The sequence below is a fragment of the Vulpes lagopus genome, chromosome 14 (assembly GCF_018345385.1).
Source record: "Vulpes lagopus strain Blue_001 chromosome 14, ASM1834538v1, whole genome shotgun sequence".
NCBI lineage: Eukaryota > Metazoa > Chordata > Mammalia > Carnivora > Canidae > Vulpes > Vulpes lagopus.
The window spans coordinates 9,367,664-9,392,869 of record NC_054837.1 but is presented as its reverse complement, the minus strand read 5'-3'; the positions used below and the strand labels follow the sequence as shown (position 1 = coordinate 9,392,869).

General features: G+C 43.5%; 1 protein-coding gene across 1 annotated transcript in view; it reads left to right on the top strand.

The window, feature by feature from the left end:
- Positions 1–9,597: 9,597 nt before the first annotated feature.
- Positions 9,598–25,206, top strand: part of CRKL (CRK like proto-oncogene, adaptor protein) — a 37,411-nt gene continuing 21,802 nt past the window's right edge. The window contains exons 1-2 of the mRNA XM_041728891.1: positions 9,598–10,430; positions 22,060–22,525. Of these exons, the coding sequence (XP_041584825.1) occupies positions 10,120–10,430; positions 22,060–22,525 (777 nt within the window). The 5' untranslated portion in view covers positions 9,598–10,119. The remainder of the gene's footprint in view (positions 10,431–22,059; positions 22,526–25,206) is intronic.

The window sequence follows — 25,206 nt, the reverse complement described above, 5'->3', positions numbered from 1 at the left end:
ATGGGTGCCACCTTCCCACTCTCCCTTTGCCATGCTCCAGAGCACCAGTATCTTCCAGAAGGAAGCTTCTACGTGTGACAGGCCCAGGGGACACTTACTGACTGCCTGGCTCTGAAACCCAAGGGAGATTGTGTTTCTGGGCCTATGGGACTATAATAATCAGTCACTCAGAAAGGAGCTCATAGCCCTGTCTGGCACCCTGATTTTTGTGGCTGTAGCCAGGGGATACCTCTACATTGCCTGGTTTTGGTGAGACCAGGGTCCCACAGGACTGTAAACAATGAAGGAAGTGTCCTTAAAAAGCTACCACTCCTTTTTGTAGCAGGAAAGCAGCAAGAGGCAATGGATGAAGAAGCTGTCTTCCTGTGAAGGAGGCCTAGTAGTTACTCATCATGGCTGTAACCTAAGGGGGCAGGCTTCTGATTAAACACAAATCCAAGAGCTGACTGTAATCCTTTCCAGAGACCTCAGAGGAAAGGCACTATCTTTGAGCTTTTTCTCGCCATGCTCTAGAGCATGAGTGTCTCCTGGAGATGAGCTTTACACCAGGCTGATGCCTTGGTTTTTACATCCCATGCCCTGGATTTCCCAGCTGCTTCCCAGGGGATACCACTTGATCACCTGGCTCTTGCATTTGTGGGTTCCATGGGGCTGTGGGAATCGGAGACATAGTTCTTAGACTACCATCCACAGGGCATTGCACAGACAACAGACCAGAATGTACCCCTGTCCCCCGCCCCCAGTCTTTCTGTAAAGGATGCCTTTTGGCTGGTCCTGGAGCTTATGTCTAAGGGGCATGCTTCAGGTTTGGCCCATATCTGGTGGACTATGGAGCTGCTCTCAAAGAACATAGACAGTGGACACTGTTTTGGTGCTCGCCCTCTGCCTTGGTCCAGCACATCAATAGCTCTCAGAGAAGGGCTTATACACTCATCTGGGGCCCCGATTTTTGCAACTGATACCCAGGAGTCACTGCCAGATCACCTAGCCAGTGGGGTTTATGCATGTAGTCCCATGGGATTGTATATATCTGCATATTTTTAAAAACTGCTGCCTGAGAGTCTGACTTTCAAACAACCTGAGTCCAGGTGCTGAGATCTTCTTCAGTTAGGGACACTGATGGGTCTTAACACAGCTTCAACTTCTGGGAGCTATTACAAAGATAATACATTGCCTGGACAAGCACAAAGTTTTGGGAGACGACAAAGAGCTGGGGCAGGTTTGAATGACGAGACCTACTTCCTACGTGATGTCATTCTTTCACAACTAGGAGAGGTGGCTGTTTCATCTACTATATAGAAACAAAGAGAGTCAAGCAAAATGAAGAAACAGAGGAATATACACCAAATGAAAGAACAAGATATCTGGCATGCTTCAGGGTGCTGGGGAAAGGAGCCGCTGTTTGCTTTGCCTCCCTTTGGCTGCCTACACACACTTTGGTCCCTGCCACACACACTGTGGCCCCTCCTCTTTCTGCTGACCTATCCTCTACCCTAACCCAGGCCAGAGGCATCAATGGGCAACAGGTGTCTTTAGTCATCATACTCATCAACTATGACCTTCCCACCGACAGGGAAAACTATATCCATAGATCGGTCATGGTGGACGATTCGGTCATAAGGGTGTAGATATTAACATGGTGACAGAAGAAGGCAAGAGGACTCTTCGAGACATTGAGACCTTCTACAACACCTCCATTGAGGAGATGCCCTTCAATGTTGTTGACCTCATCTGAGGGGCAATTCTGCTACCTAGCCTGACCTAGGCCTCTGTCTAGGGGGCAGAAGAGGAACAGGAGGGGGGAGGGAGGGGAGCCAAGAGATGGACATCTTGTCATTTTTTTTCTTTGAATAAATGTCACTTTCTGAGGAAGAAGAAGAAGAAGAAGAAGAAGAAGAAGAAGAAGAAGAAGAAGAAAGAAAGAAAAGAAAGAAAGAAGAATAAAGAAAGAAGAAAGAAAGAAAGAAAGAACGAAAGAAAGAAAGAAAGAAAGAAAGAAAGAAAGAAAGAAAGAAAACCTTGCGGGGGCAGGGGGACTTAATGACATAGAAGTAATTTACCTGATGAAGAGTTCAAAGTAAAGGTCATAAAGTCCTCACTAAACTGGGGAGAAGAATGGATAAACACAGTGAGAATTTCAACAAAGAGATGAAAAATATAAGAAAGTACCAAATAGAAGTCAAATAGCTATAGAATTCAATAATTGAACTAAGAAATACACTAGGGTTGAATACCAGACTAGATGAAGCAGAAGAATCAATCAACGGGAAGACAATGCAGCAGAACTCACTCAAAAGAAAAAAGTAAAGACAGCATAAAGGAGTTATGGAATAACATCAAAAGTACTAACATTTGTATTGTAGGACACCCAGAAGGAGTCAAGAAGAGAAAGGAGCAGAAATTTTTTTGAAGAAATAACAGCTGAAAACTCCCTAACCCAGGAAAGTAACCAGATAGACATCCAGATCCAGGAAGCCCAAAGAGTTCCAAGTATGATGAACTGAAAAAGACCCACACCAAGACACATTATAATTAAAATGTCAAAAGTTAAAGACAAGAAAAAAATATTAAAAGCAGCAAGAGAGGGATGCCTGAGTGGCTCAGTGGTTGAGCATCTGCTTTTGGCACAGGTCCCAGGGTCCTGGGATTTTGGCACAGGTCCTGGGATTTTGGCACAGGTCCTGGGATTTTGGCACAGGATCCCAGGGTCCTGGGATTGAATCCTGCATCAGGTTCACCACAGGGAGTCTGCTTCTCCCTCTGCCTATGTCTCTGCCCTTCTCACTGTGTCTCTCGTGAATAAATAAAAATCTTAAAAAAAAAAAAAAAGCAGCAAGAGGAAAAAAACCACTTGTTTTGGACAAGGGAAACCCCATTAAACTATCAGCAGATAGTTTTTTAGCAGAAGTTTTGCAGACCAGATGGGACTGGCATGATGTATTCAAGGTGCTGAAAGGGGAGAAAAAAAGGAACTTCTAACAAACAGTGCCATACCCAGCATAATTACTCAGAATCGAAAGAGAGATGAAGAGTTTTCCTGACAAACACATGCTAAAGCACAAGCATCACCACTAAAAGGGCCTTACAAGAACTGCCCTAATTAGTAACAAGAAAAACAAAAGAAGGGGATCCCTGGGTGGCGCAGCGGTTCGGCGCCTGCCTTTGGCCCAGGGCGCGATCCTGGAGACCCGGGATCGAGTCCCACGTCGGGCTCCCGGTGCATGGAGCCTGCTTCTCCCTCTGCTTATGTCTCTGCCTCTCTCTCTCTCTCTGTGACTATCATAAATAAATAATAATAATTAAAAATTAAAAAAAAAAAAGAAAAACAAAAGAAGAAATCTCACTGCAAAAGTAAATATATATATAGTAGTGTATCAATCACTTATAAAGCTAGTATGAAGGCTAAATACGAAAGTAGTAAAAATTACTATGATGACAATAATTGTTTAAGGGATACACAAGATAAAAAGAGGTAAAATGTGGGTTGGCTGGGTCGGTTGAGCATCTGGCTCTTTATTTCAGCTCAGGTCATCATTATCTCAGGGTTGTGAGAATGAAGTCCTGAATCAGGCTCTACACTGAGAGTGGAGCCTGCTTAGGATTCTCTTTCTCCACCTCCCATGCCAACTCCCCCTCTAAAAAAAAATAAATTTTACAAAAGATGTAAAATGTGACACCAAAAACATAAAATGTGGGGGCACCTGACTGGCTCAGTCAAAAGAGCATATGACTCTTGATCTTCAGGTTTTGAGTTGAAGCCCCACATTGGGTATAGAAATTATTTAAATAAACTTAAAAAAAAACTTGGAAAAAATGAGACAATTATTCACATTCTTGTCATTCTGACAATACCAGAAAAGAACACACACACACACACATGTTGGTTACAAGAAGGAAAGGTTAAGTCATCTGTAAATCTAGATTATATTCAGGTATAGCAATACTGAAGTCCCTCTGGCCAGAAGAAGGACATAGATAAGATGTGCCTGACAAAAAACAAAAACAAAAACAAAAACAAAAAACAAAAAAAAAAAAACACAACCCAATGATTTTGAGTGATTTTCCTTGATGATTATCAATGAGATGAGAGATGTTTACCGACAGGGTTGACTTGCTGCTGTTTGAGGTGTCAATGCCAACCAAGTCTGAAGTCATTGAAAAATAAGTTTCTTTGAGGAATCTGCATGGAACAACAATAGGCAAGAATATTTTCCAAAAAATTAAGAAAACACTAATTAGGTACAACCTGAAGTAGAATATGCTAAGATGTGTTAAATGATGGAGATAAAACTGTGAAGTAGGAAAAGGCTAACTTGGAAAATTTATAAAGCTCTAGAAGAGATAAGGCCTTTAGAGCTTTTTGTTATTCATTGGACTCAAATTATTAACCAGGAACTAATTTGCAGAAAATATTTGAATCTATCATATGTTATTGAACTCAAATTATCAACAGTGAACTTTGTTTCCTCTTGTATTTATCCAACATCAGGTCTATGAAGTTTTATCAGAGATAGGAACTGAATATCCTGACTTGCTCTACTACAAAGCATTTTGATGGCATAGCAATGGTTAAGTTTTATTGCAGCTCTTTTTTTTTTCAGCTCAGAGCCAAGATTGAAATTTTTCAGAACTGAACCATTCCAAATCGTCATTACTGAATAATTGGAAATTAGCTTTTGCTACAGACTTGATAGTGTTTCTCAGTGAATTCAACCTAAAATTACAGAGCAAAACAGTGCTTATATGTGAAGTGTATACTGTAGCAAAGTCATTTTGAAAAAATAAAAAAAATAAATAAAAACAACAACAACAAAAAAAAAGTCATTTTGACAATAATGTTTTGAATCACAAATAATGTAAAACAGTTTCATTATACGCTTCTTCTGATGTCAAAAATTAAAACAAGAAGCAATATCTCCAGACCTGGATGTCAAGTGCAATGGAAATTTCCATATTTCAAAATCCATTTAATTGTGCAATTGAGGAGTTTCCACCTAACCTTCAAATGCAAATGACTAATCTGCAATGTAACAACAAGCTAAAAGGCAAACATCAGGAGAAGAATCTAACAGAATTCTATACATGTCTTCCAACAGTAAATATGCTCAATTAAAATCATGTTCATGGACTGATAGCAGTATTGGCAGTACCATCTGGATGGAGACATTTTCAAAGATGAAATAGGGAAAGACTCATTTCAGATCAACATTAGTAGCTCAATATGTGATCACACGGAACGCTAACTTTGAACCTAATTAAGCAAAATAGCATCCCAAAGAATTCCATTCTTCTCATCACCATACCTGGATTATAAAAAATTATACTCAATATTATATTTTGAATTTGATTTAAAACATTTATGGGGGATCCCTGGGTGGTTCAGTGGTTTAGCGCCTGACTTTGGCCCAGGGCATGATCCTGGAGTCCCAGGATCAAGTCCCACATCGGGCTCCCTTGTGTGGAGTCTGCTTCTCCCTCTGCCTGTGTCTCTGCCTCTCTCTCTCTCTCTCTCTCTCTCTGTGTGTGTGACTCTCATGAATAAATAAATAAAATCTTTAAAAAAAATTGTAGGAATTTTTTTTCTTGTTACACAAGTACCTATATAACACTGTTGATTTTCCTCTTGGCCTGAAAAGCCTAAAATATTTTCTATGGGGACCTTTGCAGAAAAATCTGGTGTCTCTCCCTCCCCTGGGTGTAGAGTTGAACAGAACTGATTTCCTTTTTTTTTTCTTTTTATTTATTTATGATAGTCACACACAGAGAGAAAGAGAGAGAGGTAGAGACATAGGCAGATGGAGAAGCAGACTCCATGCACCAGGAGCCTGACGTGGGACTCGATCCCAGGTCTCCAGGATCGCACCCTGGGCCAAAGGTAGGCGCCAAACCGCTGCGCCACCCAGGGATCCCCAGAACTGATTTCCTTGAGCTAAGTCCTCTAGTGGAAGGATCATCCTGCTCAGAATTTTACTAATGACCTTCCAGAGTGCTCTAAAATCCAAGGGAAACAAGAAAATTTGTGATCTAGCCCACAAGTAACCAAATGACAAGAAAGTAGACTTTATACAAGAGATGACAGAGCAATTACAACTACATTAGAACATGGCAAGGAAAATATGACCTCACTAGAATACTAGAACTTTATTTTTTTTGTTTTTTTTTTAAATTTATTTATTCATGATAGTCACACACACAGAGAGAGAGAGAGGCAGACAGGCAGAGGGAGAAGCAGGCTCCATGCACCGGGAGCCCGATGTGGGATTCAATCCCAGGTCTCCAGGATCATGCCCTGGGCCAAAGGCAAGCACCAAACCACTGCGCTACCCAGGGATCCTGGAATACTAGAACTTTAAACACTAGAATAGGCGTATCTGACTGGCTCAGTCAGAAAAGTATGTGACTTTGATCTTGGTTGGCGTCATGAGTTCAAGCTCCATGTTGGGTGTAGAGATTACTAAAAAAAAATTATTATTTTATTTATTTATTTATTCATGAGACACACACACACACACACACACACACACAGAGGCAGAGACACAGGCAGAGGGAGAAGCAGGCTCCATGCAGGGAGCCCCATGTGGAACTCGATCCGAGGACTCCAGGATCACGCCCTGGGCCGAAGGCAGGTGCTAAACCGCTGAGCCACCCGGGCTGCCCCAAAAAATTAAATTAAATTTAAAAAAAATCACTAGAATAAGAGGCCATGCTTTCAGTAGTGGCCAATAGAGCTTCTGGATATGACGCTAAACCGCTGAGCCACCCGGGCTGCCCCAAAAAATTAAATTTAAATTTAAAAAAATCACTAGAATAAGAGGCCATGCTTTCAGTAGTGGCCAATAGAGCTTCTGGATATGACAGCCATGCCTAGTTCAGAGAGAACTCACTTTGTGAAAGAAGTGATTATTAAGTTGTTATTTTAAATAGCTTGGTGTGGAAAATTATAATGGAAATATGAACATTATTAGTATTAGCAAAGTAATAGGAGGGGGAAAATCATCAAAGGGCTCCTTTTTTGTTTTAGGGAGATAAACTTAGAAATATATGGGAGAATGGTGGCTGAGAACAACTGATAAGAGAATTTATTGCATAGGAGGAAAAGGTCTCCAAAAATTAGGTTAATAAATGCAGAAGTACAAACTCAAAAGTTCATCCAATTCTTGTGGAGAGAGCATCTGAGAACTGCTGACCTTATCACATCAGTGAAGTAAATACTGTATCCACAGTACATGGTCATGTCTCTTCTACGCAGAATTATTGCTGGAAAAGAATCAAGGGCAGGAGAAAGGGAAAGACATTTGTTGTCATGACCTCACTAAGGCAGCAACACAGGAAGACTACTTGGCCTTTAACCATCACTGGAAGGACTGGACCTACCCAGATGGGGAGAAAAAGTCAACAGCAGGTCCCAAAGTTGTGCTCTCTGTACAGTGGAATGTAATAAGAATTTAGGCTGTGACCACAGTGTTTGCATAGAAATCATAGGGTGTGGTCAGATTTTGTTCTACTCCTAGAATATATGTGTTTCAGAGTCACTAACAGACAGGTGGGTGACTCCTGAAGCCTTCATGATTAGCCTACCAAAGGAGAAGCTATAGAGAGATTAAGGGCTGAGCTTCTACATATAGAGGCTGGAGATAAAAGTGCTATCAAAAAAGACCAAGAAAGCGTATTTGAAGAGGTAGAAGAAATTATGTTAGCGACCCAGAAGCTTGAAAAAATAAAAAATAAAAAAAGGATTCTTGAGTCACCTGGGTGGTTCAGTCCATTAAGCATCTGTGCCAGAGACCTGGGATGGACCCCACATGGAGCTCCCAGCTCAGCGGGGTGTCTGCTTCCTCCTCTTCCTCTGCCTATCCCCCCTGCTTGTGCACATATTCTCTCTCTCAAATAAATAAAATCTTTTTTTTTTTTCAAATAAATAAAATCTTAAAAAAAAATAAAAGATTCTTTCCAGAGATTTTCTATATAGACACACAGAGCCAGGGAGATCAGGGAAAACGATAGGGTCAACGGAAGTCAGTGATGATCTCCAGAGGTCAGTTTCAAAGTAAGAGTAGAAGCCTGATGAAGGCTGGGCAAGGAGTGGCTGATGATAAAATGGTAAAATCTGGTAATAAAAAGGTAGTTCTCCTGACCCTCATCGATCCATTGAGAGATCTGCACACTTTTAGGCTATGGAGGTAGGAGCCCAAGTAGAGGCTGAATAGTAATAATAAAAATCTCTTACATGAGGTTTAATACATGTCAGGCACTATTCTAAGCACTTTATATGTATTAGCTTGTTTAATATATGAGCCATGGCCCAAGGTCACCCAGCTAGTCAACTGGGAGCAGAATTTGAGTCCAGTCAGTTTCAACCTGAGAATAATACATGACAATATTGGGGTGGAGGGGATTGAAAACCTGCTTATGCTGAGTCACAAAAAGCACTAACCCTTGACATTTCCCCTTTAGCTTACCCTAAGCTGGGTATCACCCATCACCCTAGAATTAGGTGTATGTTCAACCTGAGGGCTGCAAGCGCCAAGATGAAACTCCACTGACAAAGGGATCTGTATAGGTTTGTTATTGCCGGCGTCTCCCTTTCTGGACAGGCTTTCTCGTCTGTCCAATTCTAGGGGTGGTGCTACCAATGATCGGGCACCAATAGCCTGAGGATTTTTTTTTTTTTCCAAAAGTCAATTCATTCAACAAATATTTGAGCATCAGGTCAGGTCCAGACCTTGTGCTAGGCCCAGAAGCGAGCAAGACAGACAAGATCCCTGATCTCTTAAAATTTCATCGCTGGGAGGGGAGGCAGGGTGGAGAAACAGGCCACCACGACCGGCCGAAGCAGGTCAGCCAGGGGGCGGGCATGCGAGGAGATTAGCTCGAGAAGCTGCTGAACTGGAGCCGGACGAGATCTTCGGGCCACACCCGGGAGAGTCCGCATTTCATCAGTTAAGCGCTAATGATGGCTAGATTGCACCAGACGGTGGACTTCCTTGGGCCACTCAATCCTGTCTCTCCGACCTTCGCAACCCCTATTCGCGGCTGTCGAGTTTCCCGGCCACTCTGGGTCCCTGAGCCTATCAGGCCACCTCGGCTTTGGTCGCGTCCTTCCAGAGCCACCTCGACCCACCGAGGCGTGTCCGCCCGCGGGTCTCCCTCAGCGCGGGTCCCCCGGGGCCCCTGGGCCAGCCAGGTCACCTCAGTGCCACGCCTCCACGGCCAGAGGTTCTGCATGCACGTTCTGCTTTGTTCGCGGAGCAGGTTTTCGAAACGCCGCTCCCTCTCGACTCCAGCTGTTTTCCAGCCGGAGCCGGGGGGGGGGGGAGGGGGGGGCGGGGGAAGCCCGCAGCGGCAGCGCCCCCATCGGCCCACCGCAGCCCAGGAAGGGAGTGGCCGTTACCGCCACCTCCTCCTCCGCCGCCTCTACCTCCTCGCCTCCCCCGCTTCCCCGGCCGCCTCCGCCTCCTCCCGGAACGCGGGAGCGGCGAAGCGCGGCGCACGCCCCGACCGTCACGACCGCGCTCCTGATTGGCCGCGCCGCGCGACGTCACGGGGCGGGCCTGGGCGGCAGCTGAGAGCCAGAGCTCGCGCGTGCGCAGACCGAGCGCGCTGAGCGGAGGGGGGAGGTGGCCGGCCGCTTGTCCCGCGTCCGCCATTTTGTTGCTGTGGCTCTTGGGAACGGGCTGGGCGAAACCGCCCCGGAGGCGCGACGCTCCTGGGAGTCCGGTGCTTCGCGTGGCGGCGGGTATCAGTGCAGAGCCGTGGGGGGCGCGGAGTTGGCGCGTTCCGGGCCAGGAGTGGCTGGAGGCACCCCCGGTACGCCGGGCAGCCCCAGAACCCCGGGGCGGCCTCCGCTGCGGCTCAGCTTCGCTGGCCCCGACCTCGGGCTGTGCCCTGCATTCCCCGGGCCGGCTCCGTCCGTGAGGCGGCCCCGGAGCAGGCGGGCGGCGGCAGAGGATGCTGCGGGCCCGGAGCCGAGAGGAAGGTGCTGGCTCGGCCCTCTAAGCGCGCCTCGAGGTGTGCCAAGAGGCCCTTCCTTGGCCGCAGAGCCGTCTGTCGGGCGAAGGCGTCCAGAACAGCCGAGAGCAGCCGCCGCCCCGAGTCGCCGCAGAGCCCCGGCCAGACACCATGTCCTCCGCCAGGTTCGACTCCTCAGACCGCTCCGCCTGGTACATGGGGCCGGTGTCTCGCCAGGAGGCGCAGACCCGGCTGCAGGGCCAGCGCCACGGAATGTTCCTAGTTCGCGATTCCTCCACCTGCCCTGGGGATTATGTGCTGTCGGTGTCCGAGAACTCGCGGGTCTCCCACTACATCATCAACTCGCTGCCCAACCGCCGTTTTAAGATCGGGGACCAGGAGTTTGACCACTTGCCGGCCCTGCTGGAGTTCTACAAGATCCACTACCTGGACACCACCACCCTAATCGAGCCCGCGCCCAGGTACGCGAGCGCCCGCACTCCCCGCGCGCACAGCCCCCCTCGGACCGCGGCGGAGGGTCGAGAACGGCAGGGGCTGGTTCGCGGGGCAGGGGCTGGTTCGCGGGAGATCGACCGCCGGGTAGGGGGTGGGGGGAGCGGGATTGAACTCGTTTCATCCCATTCTGAACCAAATTGTTTTCCAGAAGGCATTCTGAACGGAAGGCTAGTGCCAGGATCTGGGTTGTTGGATGAGGGGATGGGTTTTAAACCTATGTAACGGCGGTTGCCTGGTTAAAATGCCCGCTTTGTGCCGTTCATCACATTATCTATTGGGTTATCCTAATCGAGACGTTTTTGTTGTTTTTAAGCCTTTTTTTTTTTTTTTTTTTTTTTGAGAATCTCAGGGCAGCTGTGGCGTTCTCCCTCCCTAAAAATGCACGTACACACAACTTTGCACACCGTTCAAGGTTCTTGGGCTCCCTGCTCCAGTTTAAGAACTCTTGGACTGCAGCCTTTGGAACAATCGACAAATGAAAATGCTTGAGCGTTTAGGAACAAAACCTTTCACAGTGAAGTGGCGGAACTATGTAGGATACCTTGGTGCTAAATTTGCATTACCCAGACACCTTTTGTTTTATAACTAACAAATTTTATTTTATTTTATTAAAAATTTTATTTACGTATTCATGAGAGACACAGAAAGAGGCAGAGACACAGGCAGAGGGAGAAGCAGGCTCCATGCAAGGAGTCTGATGTGGGACTCAAACCCGGTAACCCAGGATCACACCCTGAGCCAAAGGCAGGCGCTCAAGCGCTGAGCCGCTCAGGCATCCCAACTAACAGAAATTTTAAGAAGAAGATGCATTGGCTTTAGCGAGGACGCATTTTTTGAGTTTTTATTTTATAGTTTACCCCCAGGGTGGACCATTAATAAGCCAGAAATGTATTTGATTATATTCTAAAGAAGAATGAAGCTAGAATGTAAATTACTAAGGACATTTTTGAGCGATACTTTAATTCTGTCCTAGTTTAATTTTAGGTATACCTTTTGTACATTTGTAAGTTTAATAGTTTAAAGCAAGCAGCATTCTCTTTTCTAAGTAAAATGCATTATTTTATTTGATTACTTGCTTTAATTTGTCTTTAGTATTTTATCACGTTTCTTTTATTTAAATTATGTCAAATTTGAACTGAAGAAATTGCTTGGAATTTTTTTTAAATGAAAAGTATTTTGCTGTCCATTTTGCTTCTTGAACTTATGTTTAAAAGGAATAGGCTGCCGATATAGATTTTTTTTTTTTTTAGAATGACGTGTTTCTGATTTTATAGATTTGCTGATAAGATGTTGCACTGAGCTTTAACCGTTAAAAGCTATAATAATTAAGGAGCACCCACTGGATGCCTAAGTGTTGCTTCTGTGGAATAAGAGAGAAGAAACAAAGCCATGACAGTATAATGACTGTAAGATTAACTGCTGAACTAAGTGGACTTTAAAAACTGGGAGAAAGTGATTATAAATCAAATAGTGTTATAGCAAAGGCCTAAGCACCAAGAATCTGATTGGTGAAATCTCCAGGTCCCCAAAGATGCTGGTAATTGGAGTCGACGTGGAGCATAGTATATTCTGATATAAGAGGTTGGAGAGAGTATTAGAACCAACTAAAATGAGATGTTTAATATGTTCAAGTGAATTACTTCTCCAACTCATGGAGGTGAATTACATCATTAGTTTCATGCACTAAGCCATGCTATATGTGCAAAGCATTGTGCTTGCTTTGAAGTAACAGGTACTATAATACAGCTGTTTCAGAAGGTGTGAGTAAATGGTTTGATCCCCTTCTAGGGACTAGAGAGAAAGAAAGGAATATGCTGCAGACTAGAGAGAGAAAAAGGAATATGCTGCAGGGTTCCCATGACCCAGCAAAAACAGCTCCACATTTTTCACACGTGTGTCTTCCCAGATACCAGACATAACTTTCTGTTATTCCCCACCTCGTTCTTCCCTTAGTGCAGTCCCGCTAGGCAACGCACCTAATTCCTGGTAGCCATTCCTGCATACCTTCTCACACCTTTGTACCTTTGCTCCAGCTGCCGGGTGGGCTGCTGGCTCTTCAGTTGACTGCCTAACCCTACCCCACTCCTCACCTATTGAAATCTTAGCTGCTGTTCCAGACCCCTCAAATAATAGGGCCTTTTCCTGACCCTCCCACTTACACGCAGCTGTAATTGTTTCTCCTCTTCACTGTCTGCCTCAGGCATGTTGCTGTAATTTAGTTTTTTATTTTCTGCTGGTATCTCAGAGGGCAATCACAATTCTGGTAGAATTAGATGCAGACTGGATTTACTTAATCTTTGAATTGTCTTCCTCAAGCCTGAAATCTGAAGATGGGTTTGATATTTCAGCCTTTGTAGAAAACTGGAGGTACCATGTAAAGCCTTGGCCAAATGCAAGTCAGTTTAATGCTTCTTCACACCCCAGACAAGATAAATCAAGTGGTTTAGTTTTCTAGGCAGCAAAACTGAGCTCTTAAGGCCAGAGTTTCATACCCCTTAGGTAAAAGTTCATTTTAAAATTTTGCTTAGTGAAAAATTATGACTGTATGACTTCCTTGGAATTTAAGGATTGATGCTTGTTTTCTAGTCTGATCTTGGAATGTTATTGGAATCTAGTCTGTTATTGGAATAACATTTAGTTTTATATATTTTTATAAGGTTTTCTTTATTTATTTGAGAGCAAGAGAGAGCATGAGCTGGGGGAGAGGCAGATGGAGAGGGAGAGCGGCAGACCTCCCCACTGAGCGAGGAGCCCTATGTGAGGCTGGATCCCAACACCCTGGGATCATGACCCAAGCCGAGAGCATACATTTAACTGACTGAGCCACCCAGGCACCCCTAATTTTATATTTTTATTTAAATATTTACAAGAGTTATATCCCAGTGGTAGAGACTGAGAGCAATGAATGTCAGATTGTCTCTATTTTACTGGAAGAGACAAAACTGAAAAGTAGGAAAATAAGTAAAAAATACTTACAAGATTAATAAATACTATGAAGGAAATGAAGCTGAGCAGAGAATATAATAGGGACCTACCTGACATAGTGTGATCAGAAAGCACAAAGCTACCTAAGGGTAGAGAAGAGGCAAGCCTTGGAAAGGCTTGGGCTAAGAGTGGAGGAAGAGCTTACAGAAAGTCCTGAGATGAGAAAGATAGCCACTGAGTTGGGAGTGTGGTACTTAAATGAAGGAGTGGGGTCTAAGAAGAGTTAGGAGATGTAATGGTCAAGATAAGGAAATTGGATTTTATTTAAAGCACAGAAAAAATAAAAATAAAAAAAATAAAGCACAGTGGGTGGGGATCCCTGGGTGGCACAGCGGTTTAGTGCCTGCCATTGCCCCAGGGCGCGATCCTGGAGACCCAGGATCGAATCCCACGTCAGGCTCCCGGTGCATGGAGCCTGCTTCTCCCTCTGCCTATGTCTCTGCCTCTCTCTCTCTCTCTCTCTGTGTGTGACTATCATAAATAAATAAAAATTTAAAAAAAAAAAAAAAGCACAGTGGGTGGGGGGGATCCCTGGGTGGCTCAGCGGTTTGGTGCCTGCCTTTGGTCCAGGGCCTGATCCTGGAGTCCCGGTATCGAGTCCCACGTCGGGCTCCCTGCATGGAGCCTGCTTCTCCCTCTGCCTATGTCTTTGCCCCCTCCCTCTGTGTTTCTCATGAATAAATAAGTAAAATATTAAAAAAAAAAAACCACAGTGGGTGCTGTGGAAGGAGTTTGAAGCAGGGGAGTGGGGTTGTTACAATTATCTGGATGCAAAATGATGGTGGCTGATGACATATAAGTCACAAGGCTGATGTAGAGGTGTGACTTGGAGGTGCCTGTTTTGGAGTTAAGATTGATGTTTCTGATGGGAGGGGGGGTGATGAGGGAAGGGAAAGGAAAAAGCAAAGATGACTTGGTACCTTTGTAACTTTGTGTCCTCTCAGTTTGTCTTACTAATTACTTTTTGTATTTGTAGTGTTCCTATGGTGGGTTTTATTTATTTATTTCTAAAAGATTTACTTATTTATTTATTTATTTATTTATTTATTTATATTTATTTATTTATTTATGAGAGAGGCAGAGACACAGGAGGAGGGAGAAGCAGGCTCCATGCCAGGAGCCCGATGTGGGACTTGATCTCGGGACTCCAGGATCGTGCCCTGGGCCAAAGTCAGGCGCTAAACTGCTGAGCCACCCAGGGATCCCCACCTGTGGTGGGTTTTAAATTTAACCCCCAAAAAGTGTCATATCCTGTCAGATGGCTTTTGTTGATTTTGAGTGACACTAAAAGGATTCTTTTTTTTTTTTTAGATTTTATTTATTTATTCATGAGAGAGACGGGGGCAGGGGGCAGAGACAGGCAGGGGGAGATGCAGGCTCCATGCAGGGAACCTGATGCAGGACTCGATCACGGGACTCCAGGATCATGCCCTGAGCCAATGGCAGGTGCTGAACTGTGCCACTTAGGGATCTCCGACACTAAAGGATTCTTTTTCAGCATGTGGGTATAATTTTAAGATTTAATTCTTATTTATTATTATTTTTTAAGATTTTATTTATTCATGAGAGAAGTCGAGATACAGGCGTAGGGAGAAGCAGGCTCCCTGATGTGGGACTCGATCCCATGACTCCCGGGATCATGACTTCCGACACTCAACCACTGAGCTACCCAGGTGCCCCTTAAGATTTTATGTTATTTTATTTTATTTTATTTTTTTAAAAGATTTTATTTATTCATGGCAGAGAGAGAGAGAGAGAGAGAGAAGTAGGCTCCATGCAGGGAACCCAACGTGGGACTCGATCCCAGGTCTCCAGGATCACACCCCAGGCCGAAGGTGGTGCTAAACCGCTGAGCCACCGGGGCTGCCCTATTTTATTTGATTTTATGTTATTTATTTATGAGACAAAGCGTGAGTGCTGGGGAGGAGGGAGAGAGGGTCAGGCGGACTCTGTGCTGAGCGGTGAGTCCAACAAGGAGCTTGATCTCAGGACCCTGAGAAAATGACCTGAGCCGAAACCAAGAGTTGGACCCTTAGCCTACTGAGTCACCCAAGCACCCTGGATGTGGGTGTAATTTTTATATTATAATCCATTTGATAAACAACCTGTGGTGGCTTTCCCCTCCGATTTGAGTATAAACATTTATACATTTAAATTGTAGGGATCCCTGGGTGGCTCAGCGGTTTGGCGCCTGCCTTTGGCCCAGGGCACGATCCTGGAGACCCGGGATCGAATCCCATGTCGGGCTCCCTGTGCGTGGAGCCTGCTTCTCCCTCTGCCTGTGTCTCTGCCTCTCTCTCTCTCTCTCTCTGTGTGTGACTATCATAAAAAAATAATAATAAAATAAAAAAATAAAACAAATTCTAAATTTTAACTAAGGCAAGCGGACCCTTAGAGAAATTATTTGATTTTTGTCAACAGACATTACACATCTTATATACTTGGTAATATGGAACTAACATTGAATCAACAATCCCTATCCCATTGTTGAGAAGATTACTTGAGAAGATTTTTTAAAGGCCATTTCTATGCTATCTACTATGGTAGAGTAGTTGAAAAGGGGTTCCCAGCTTAACCTGAGTGCCTAGAGGAGGGCCCTCCTGTGAAGCAGAAGCCAAGCCCCACATGGACCAGAGGATGCCACGGGCAACATGGTCACACTTCTCCCACATCCCCTGTTCTAAATAATTAAGGGAACTCAAATCTGGACTTTTAAAATTAGGAGTGGGGGAGGAGGATTACCAGTAATTTTGATTAGCATAGAATTTGGCATGTAAATAAGCCTTTGATTTTCTTCTTAGGAGTAGCGTAAATCTAAATTTGATTCAGATGAGGTACAAGAACATGGTTATGCTGGGGATGGAAGCTTGCCTAGTCAAGAGTTGTGTTCCCATGGCATGTAAAGTACTGGTAGCCATTTGATTTGTGACTTATTTAAAATTCAAATACAGAGATTTTTTTTTTTAACCTGAAGAATTGGACTAGATTATTTCTAGGTTTGCTTCAGGCTAAAATATTTTAGCTGTTCCTGATAAATAAAAGGGGACAGTGCTTATTAGTGGGAGTTCAGATTATTTTAGAGTCTGAGCTAAGATCATACCAAGTAAGGTGGGGCCACTAGGCATGTGGCAACTAGTCTGGAATGATGACTGAGAGCATGAGTGGAACAGTGGTGAACTGAAGAGGTTTGGATAGCAAACTAGATGGCATACAGGATTTCTTTGTATAACAGAATTAAATCAGATATAGGGAATTGGAGTACTGAAGTTTTTGTGTTTTCAGAAGGAAAAAAATGGATAAAAACAGGAACGGGAAAAAATTCCCTATGTCTTTGGCATTTTATTTTTATTAGGAATTTCACTATATTGAGCCTACTCTACACCAAAGCCCAATACTAGTCTCAGGGCATATAATGGGAGTAAATGGTTTTAGCCCTTGAGAAGCTCAAGTTGGGAGTGTAACAGCAAGGATGATCAATGGATGAGTCAGGGAAGGCTTGAAAGAAGAGATGAGAAGGAGGTGACAAAAGGTGGTGGCAGTGCCTGCTGGGAAAGGCACAGAGTTAAAATTAATGTGAGTGATGGACAGTGATGTAGGTAGGAAGAATAATGCTAAATTGTAAAGGGCCTCCTGTGCTTTGTGAATGAGTTTAACAGTAGGAGCTATCTAAAGCTTTTGAGAAGAGAATTGCTATGGCCAGTTTTACTTTTTAGAAACTGTTCTGGTGTGGGATTGGAAAAGAGTCTAGGATGTTAGACTAATTACAGGCTGTTATAGGAGAAGGGATCGTAAGAAGCTGAACTAAGATCACATACTTTGGGACTATAAAGTGGAAATTAGTAGTCTTCCTTCGCTGGGCAATTGCATATAGACGGTAAGGAAAGAAGTATGACTTCAGGGATGATTCAGTGATGTTTTTAATTGAAAGAATAGAAGAGAATTGATCAGAGTGAGGGGGGATGATTGTTTTCAACAGGGAGACTCTTTGAGATGCTTACTGGAAGCAAAGTTTAGCAATCTGATGGGTTTGTAATTGAGAAGAGAGTTGGGGGCTAAATAATGTAGATTTGGGAGTCTAAACTTAGATGGAATCCACAGAATGAGCAGAAGAGCTGTGGAAGGGAGTGGACAGGCAGCCACAGACAGAGCTGTTAGCGCTGGTGTGAATATCTAAGGATGGAAGGGTGAGATCCTTTGTACTCAGTGCTGTTTTTAGCTAATCTTAGAATTGATTCTCTTATGGGTGCCTGGTGACTAAGTTGGTTGAGCATTGGACTCTTGGTTTTAGCTCAGATGGGGGGGTGAGTGTCGGGTTCCCTCTCTTTCTTTAGAAATCTTTCTTTAGGGGATCCCTGGGTGGCGCAGTGGTTTGGCGCCTGCCTTTGGCCCAGGGCGCGATCCTGGAGACCCGGGATCGAATCCCACGTCAGGCTCCCGGTGCATGGAGCCTGCTTCTCCCTCTGCCTGTGTCTCTGCCTCTCTCTCTTTCTCTCTGTATGACTATCATAAATAAATAAAAAAATTAAAAAAAAAAAAAAAAAGAAATCTTTCTTTAAAGATTTATTTAAGAAGGAGAGCAGGGTAAGGGAGATAAGCACTCTCTACTGAGTGGGGAGCCTGATGTGGGGCTCAATCTTAGGACCCTGAAATCATGACTTGAGCCGAAATTAAGAGTCAAGAAATTAACCGACTGAGCCACCCAGGTGCCCCAATGAATAAGTCTTTTTTAAAAAAGAATTTATTCTCCTCTATTTTGTGTTGTTTTCCAACTTTTTACTGTGAAATATTTTTGTACATACAAGAGGGTATATAAACATGTACATAATAAGAAAATTCTTCAATACCCATGTGACCCCTTTAAAAAGCTAAATTACCAGTACCTTTGAAATTCTCCTCCCAGAAGTTGTATTCCTTCTTTTTGCATGAAGGAAATTTTAAGTTTAGAAGATATTAACGCGGGACACCTGGGTGGCTCAGCGGTTAAGCGGTCTGCCTTTGGCTCAGGGCATGATCCTGGAGTCCTGGGATCAAGTCCCACGTCGGGCTCCCGCATGGAGCCTGTTTCTCCCTCTACCTGTGTCTCTGCCTGTCTCTCTCTGTCTCTCTCATGAATAAATAAAATCTTAAAAAAAAAAAAAAAGATACTAACCCTCAGGTTTAAAGAAAATGTTTTATCAATGCTTTATATGTGAAGCTGAGAGTAGTACTTTTTAGTCTAAAGGAGAAGGAGTTCATTGACAGGCCAATATCCAGGTAGTCATTGAGGTCTTCTTACTCAAATGTGCTGTGGACTATATAGGCACAAGACAGGGAGAAACATGGGTCTTAGAGTATTTGAATGGACTTGGAAACCTCTTTGTATGTAAAATTTAAAGAGGAGTTTACGGGTGCTCTTTTATTTAGTCTTGAGCAAGGCATGTTAAAAATGAGAACAATGAATTGTTCTAATTTTATGTTACATATTACTTTGGGCTGTGGGGACAAGATAATCTGCCCTGGCATCATCATGGTTTCATATCTACAGTGGTACTGATGTGTAATTTGCAGGGAATTTTGGTGGATACATGAGTTGAGGATATGGGGTAGAAGATTTTGAATTTACTTCAGGGATGTGGCTGGAAGATTGATTTGATGTCAAATTTAGGGATATCTGAGCATATACTAAATCAGGAAATGAGCCTCACATTCACTATAGCAGTATAATGGTGGAGAAAGTATAAGCCATCCTCCATCTTTGTCAGATTTGCATACATCCCCCTTTACCAGGGAAGTATTGAAAGTTGAAAAGCACTCTCTGCTTTTTTAACCCAGTAGTCTATACAACAAGTTGGCAAACTTTCAGTAAGGGGCCAGGTAGTAAATATTTTAGGCTTTGTAGGCCATAAAGTCTCTGTCACAATTTCTCAACTATGTCCTGACAGCACAAAAGCAATCATAGACAATACTTAAATGGATGAGTTTGGCTGTGTTGTAATAAAACTTTATTTACAAAACCATACAGGAGGCTGAATGGCCCACAGGCCATAGCTTGCAGACTCCTAGGCCAGATTCAGTTTTTGTATAGTGTGCTGAAGCTAAGAATGGTTTTCATTTTTTTTTTTTGTAAGGTTGTATTTTTTGTTTGTTTGTTTTAAATATACAACATAGGCCATATGTATACCCTGCAAAACCTCAAACATGTACTAACCTTTTAGAGAAGTTTGTCAACCTTAAGGGCCTGGCTAACAAAGGTCCTGGTCTGTGCTTATAGGAATGAGCAGTGTGCCCCGTGAAGTGTGGGGAGGCTAGGAAAGGGAGAGTTTGAGCCTTCGGGCCTCTAGTCTTTTTCTGATTTAGAACCAAAATATGTAAGCCTGTCTTCAACAAAATCTTTCAACTCCAAAGGGGGTTAGTCTTCAGCTATTCTCCTGCCCATAACAGAACTCAGTCCTTTCTTTGAGCGCTCCTGACTCTATCCACTTTTGTCAAGGCACCTTAATTACCTGTTGTGCTGTGTTTGCTTTCCAGTCTCTACCTGTGCTAAATTGGCAGTCTTTTAGGAGCAAGAACTCTTTTTTTTTTTTTTTTAAGAACTCGTTTTTAATTGTCTCCTGAGGGTTTTTTTTTTTTTTAAGATTTTATTCATTTATTAGAGACGGGGGGCGGTGGGGGTGCTGGGCAGAGACACAGGCAGAGGGAGAAGCAGGCTCCATGGAGGGAGCCCAATGTGGGACTCGATCTGGGGTGTCCAGGATCACAGGCCGAAGGCGGAGCTAAACTGCTAAGCCACCGGGGCTGCCCAGTCTCCTGAGTTCTTAGTACATAATAAATCCAATGGATACCTGGGCAGTTGAATTTTATAGTGTTTTATAGTATACAGCTGAAGCTATACTAGTAGTGTCCTCGTAATTTATGTTGTAGAACTGCTTTAAACTTTCTAACTATGCAGACAATGAAATACCCTTGGAAGCAGTCTGAGATGGAACTGATTGTGCTTTTATTGTTGTTTAAGATTTATTTACTTATTTACTTATTTATTTATTTATTTATTATAGACATAGAAAGAGAGAGGCAGAGACACAGGAGGAGGGAGAAGCAGGCTCCATGTCGGGAGCCCGATGTGGGACTCGATCCTGGGACTCCAGGACTGCGCCCTGGGCCAAAGGCAGGCACCAAACTGCTGAGCCATCCAGGGATCCCCGATTGTGCTTTTAGTATAGTATCTGAGATTTATGTAGTCCATGAAATAGGGGCAGGGCTTACCTCAGAGAGGATGGGGGTGGGGAGCTAATTATATGCTTAAACAGCCAAGAACTATAGTGCATGTTTCACACATAATCTGACGTTAATCCCCATACACTGGAAAGACATGGGGTTTATTCCTGAGGTTGACTAGCTTAGAGGTTATGAGTTGAGTACTCTAGAACTAGACTGCCTCAGTACAAATCTAACCCTATGTTGGCATGTAAGATAGGGATAATCACAGGATTGTGAGAGGATGAAGTAATTTAACATCTGTATAGACTACAAACAGTGCCTGGCATAGGTAGTAAGTGACAACTCTATTACTGTTGCTCCTCCTGCTACTTACTACTACTGCTGTTTTTTTTCTTTTTTTTAAGATTTTTTTTAAAAATTTATTTATTTTTGAGAGATAGAAGGAGAGACAGAGCCAGAGACACAGGCAGAGACAGAGCCAGAGACACAGGCAGAGGGAGAAGCAGGCTCCATGCACCGGGAGCCCGACGTGGGATTCGATCCCGGGTCTCCAGGATCGTGCCCTGGGCCAAAGGCAGGCGCCAAACCGCTGCGCCACCCAGGGATCCCACTACTGCTGTTTTTAAAATGTATTGATATTAAGCAGTTTGCCCCTCAGTTACCATGTTGTTAATAAGCAATAAAATCTTAGCGGTTTTATTTATTTATTTATTTATTTATTTATTTATTTATTTATTTATTTATTTAAAGATTTTATTTATTCAAGAGAGAGGCAGAGACATAGGCAGAGGGAGAAGCAGGCTCCATGCAGGAGTCTGATGTGGGACTCGATTCCAGGACCCCAGGATCACACCCTGGGCCAAAGATAGGCGCTAAACTGCTGAGCCACTCAGGCGTCCCGATCTTAGAGGTTTTTTTTTTTTCTTTTTTTTTTTTTTTCTTAAGATTTTATTTATTCATGAGAGAGAGAGAGGGGGGCAGAGACACAGGCAGAGGGAGAAGCAGGCTCCATGCAATGAGCCTGACGTGGGATTTGATCCTGGGTCTCCAGGATCACGCCCTGGGCTGAAGGCAGGCACTTTGTGTGTTTCTCATGAATAAATAAATAAAATCTTAAAATAAATAAACTCAGACCAGCTGTATCTCTGTAAACAAAAGGTTCCTGTGAAACAGATTGTGTGTGTGTGTGTGTGTGTGTGTGTGTGTATGTACTTGTGATTTAACACGGTCTATTCAGGATATTAAATTCTGTTGCAGTACAGACTGCAGAACATAAAACAATATGACAGAACTTTTCTTACTACTGAGAATTTAGCAAGGGAAATAATTCATCATAGAGGAAAATGGTTTATTTAAAAATTTGACAAACACTGGTATCAAGATTTTTTCTCTTAATTTTCTTTCTCTCTGAAGGTACCCAAGCCCACCAATGGGATCTGTATCAGCACCCAACCTGCCTACAGCAGAAGAAAATCTGGAATATGTACGGACTCTCTATGATTTTCTTGGAAATGATGCTGAAGACCTGCCCTTTAAAAAGGGTGAGATCCTGGTGATAATAGAGAAGCCTGAAGAACAGTGGTGGAGTGCCCGGAACAAGGAGGGCCGGATTGGGATGATTCCTGTTCCTTATGTTGAAAAGCTTGTGAGATCCTCACCACATGGAAAGCACGGGAATAGGAATTCCAACAGTTACGGAATCCCAGAACCTGCTCATGCATATGCTCAACCTCAGACCACAACTCCTCTACCTGCAGTTTCCAGTACTCCTGGGGCAGCAATCAACCCTTTGCCATCCACACAGAATGGACCTGTCTTTGCAAAAGCCATCCAGAAAAGAGTACCCTGTGCTTATGACAAGACCGCCTTGGCATTAGAGGTAAAATTTACAAGGCTGGTTTTTTGGGTCTTTTGACATTTGGTTTTAATTTTGTTTCTACAAAGTAACTGCTCATTTCAAGTTCTATTCAGGGGACTAAGAGAACCGGGTAATTTTGGAAGATCCACTGTGAGTGTCCCACACAATTCTTGTCCTTCCTATTCTTTGTTTCTCCCAGGGTATAATCTCTCTTAGGTTTACTTTCACAGTAGTTGTTTTGTTTTGGTTTTTTTTTAAAGATTTTATTCATCTATTCATGAGAGACAAACACAGAGAGAGAGAGAGGCAGAGACACAGGCAGAGGGAGAAGCAGGCTCCATGCAAAGAGCCCGACATGGGACTCGATCCCGAGACTCTAGGATTATGCCCTGGGCCAAAGGCAGGCACCAAACTCCTGAGCCACCCAGGGATCCCCCTGTAGTTGGTTTTCTTTCCAATAAGGAAAGATGATGATGGTTAATAAAGATCCATTACCTAAAGATGAAATGAGCATACAGGTAGACACACAGCCATTTGTACAGTTCCATATTTCTAACATCACGATCAGTTGAGGAGACATGAATAAATGTCTTAGGATTCCTCTTCAGCTAGGCAGTTTAAAATACCTCAGACCTTACTAGATTTTTTAATTTTTTAATTTTTTAAAGATTTTATTTATTTATTCATGAGAGACAGAGAGAGAAAGGCAGAGACACAGGCAGAGGGAAAAGCAGGCCCCATGCAGGGAGCCCGATATGGGACTTGATCCCGGGTCTCCAGGATCACACCCTGGGCTGAAGGCAGCGCTAAACCACTGAGCCACCCAGGCTGCCCTAGATCTATTTTTTGATAGAGATTTTGTAAATTATAATAGCATGAAATAGAACTTGAACATTTTATTTTATTTTATTTTATTTTTTTTGAACTTGAACATTTTAATTGCCAAGTCATGTTCTTTAAATCAAACATTAACTGTCTTAAAAAAAAAACAAACTACTTTTGTAAAGCTTAGCAAGAGTGGTTTTCTGAACCAAGAAGTCCTGAAGGTCAGTGTTGATTGATAAGCCTGTTGAGGGCATAAAACACTGTATCACAGAATGTAGAAGTTTGATGAGACATCTGGTAAACCTGGAGTGACCATAAATGAGCACAAACCCCAGAAGAAGAGCAGAAGGACTACTTAAGGGGGAAAAAAGGATTTTTTTAAAATTCATGTTTTTAGAATAGTCCTGTATACTTTTCATGTTTTTTTTTTTTTTAATGAGGTATAAAATACATACATTGAGATAGGCTGTAAATATTAACGTGTCAGAACATGGAATTTAGTGCCGTAAATCCTAGTTTGTTAATAAGATGTGAAAATGCTTTGTGAGCCACAAGCTACAAGGTAAATAAATATCATTGTAATGTGATTACAGTTGAATACTCTGTTGATATTATCAAATTGCATATATGTTGGAGAAACTGAGGTTACGCTAGTGATCGTTCTCTGTGTTCACCCCAAGGTCAGAGTAGGGCAGGGCTGCAAGACCGAAGGATGAAGCAATGGAGCCTGAGTCTGATTACTTCTCCCTCTCATGTTGGCTATAAAGGAGTGAGCATCTGAGGCTTGTGGCAGGGACCAGGTCTAGGGAGGACCCACATGCTTTTAATGCTTACCAGTGGAGGAATAGGAAAGAATCCAGACTGAATCCTGGCTGAGTAGGCCTTGCAGCTTTCTCATCTCCACATGCACGTGCCCCTGCATGGGCACATACCTTTGGCCTAGTTCACACATCATTACCTTAAAATTACATAGGGTGTTCTGGGCTCTAAAAACTTTCCGGTTTGCAGAGTAATTCCTGCAATTGAGGCATTTTTATGTCTGTTGTCTCATCATAGGAATAGAGAGCTAGGATTCACAAAGTTGTTGTGACTCACATGTGTTAGACACACTGGGGTCAAGGCCCAGTCAGAATTCCAAGCTCCATAGAGGAAGTTGGGAATTGGGCTCTTACCTGAGCTAAGGGTTTTTTGTTTTGTTTTAATTACTTATTTGATGAAGCACAAGCAGGGGGAGTGGCAGATGGAGAGGCAGGCTCGATTCCAGGACCCTGGGAAGGCATGACCAAGCCGAAGGCAGATGCTTAACCAACTGAGCCACCCAGGTGCCCCTGAGCTAGGGTTTAAAGCCTCACTCCATTTAGGCCACCTGCCTATTGACCTCTAGCTCTAAGATGTACATGCATTTTACAAACGTGTATCTCCTATGTGTTGCTTGGAGTGTACATAGAGAGGGTTGTAGAGTGGAAGACCGGGTACTATAAAGGAGGAGCATTTTTTTTTTTTTTTTAAGATTTATTTAGAGAGTTTGTGAGTGGGGAGGGGGTGGGTGGTGGTGCAGAGGGAGAGGGAGAATCGTTGAGTAGACTCCTGGCTCAGTGGAGGAGCCTGAATCACAGCTGGATCAAAGATTTCAGATCCTGGGGATCCCTGGGTGGCGCAGCGGTTTGGCGCCTGCCCTTGGCCCAGGGCATGATCCTGGAGACCCAGGATTGAATCCCATGTCGGGCTCCCGGTGCATGGAGCCTGCTTCTCCCTCTGCCTGTGTCTCTGCCTCTCTCTCTCTCTCTCTGTGACTATCATAAATAAATAAAAATTAAACAAAAAAAAAGATTTCAGATCCCTGAGATCATGAGCTGAGCCAGAATCAAGAGTCTGCT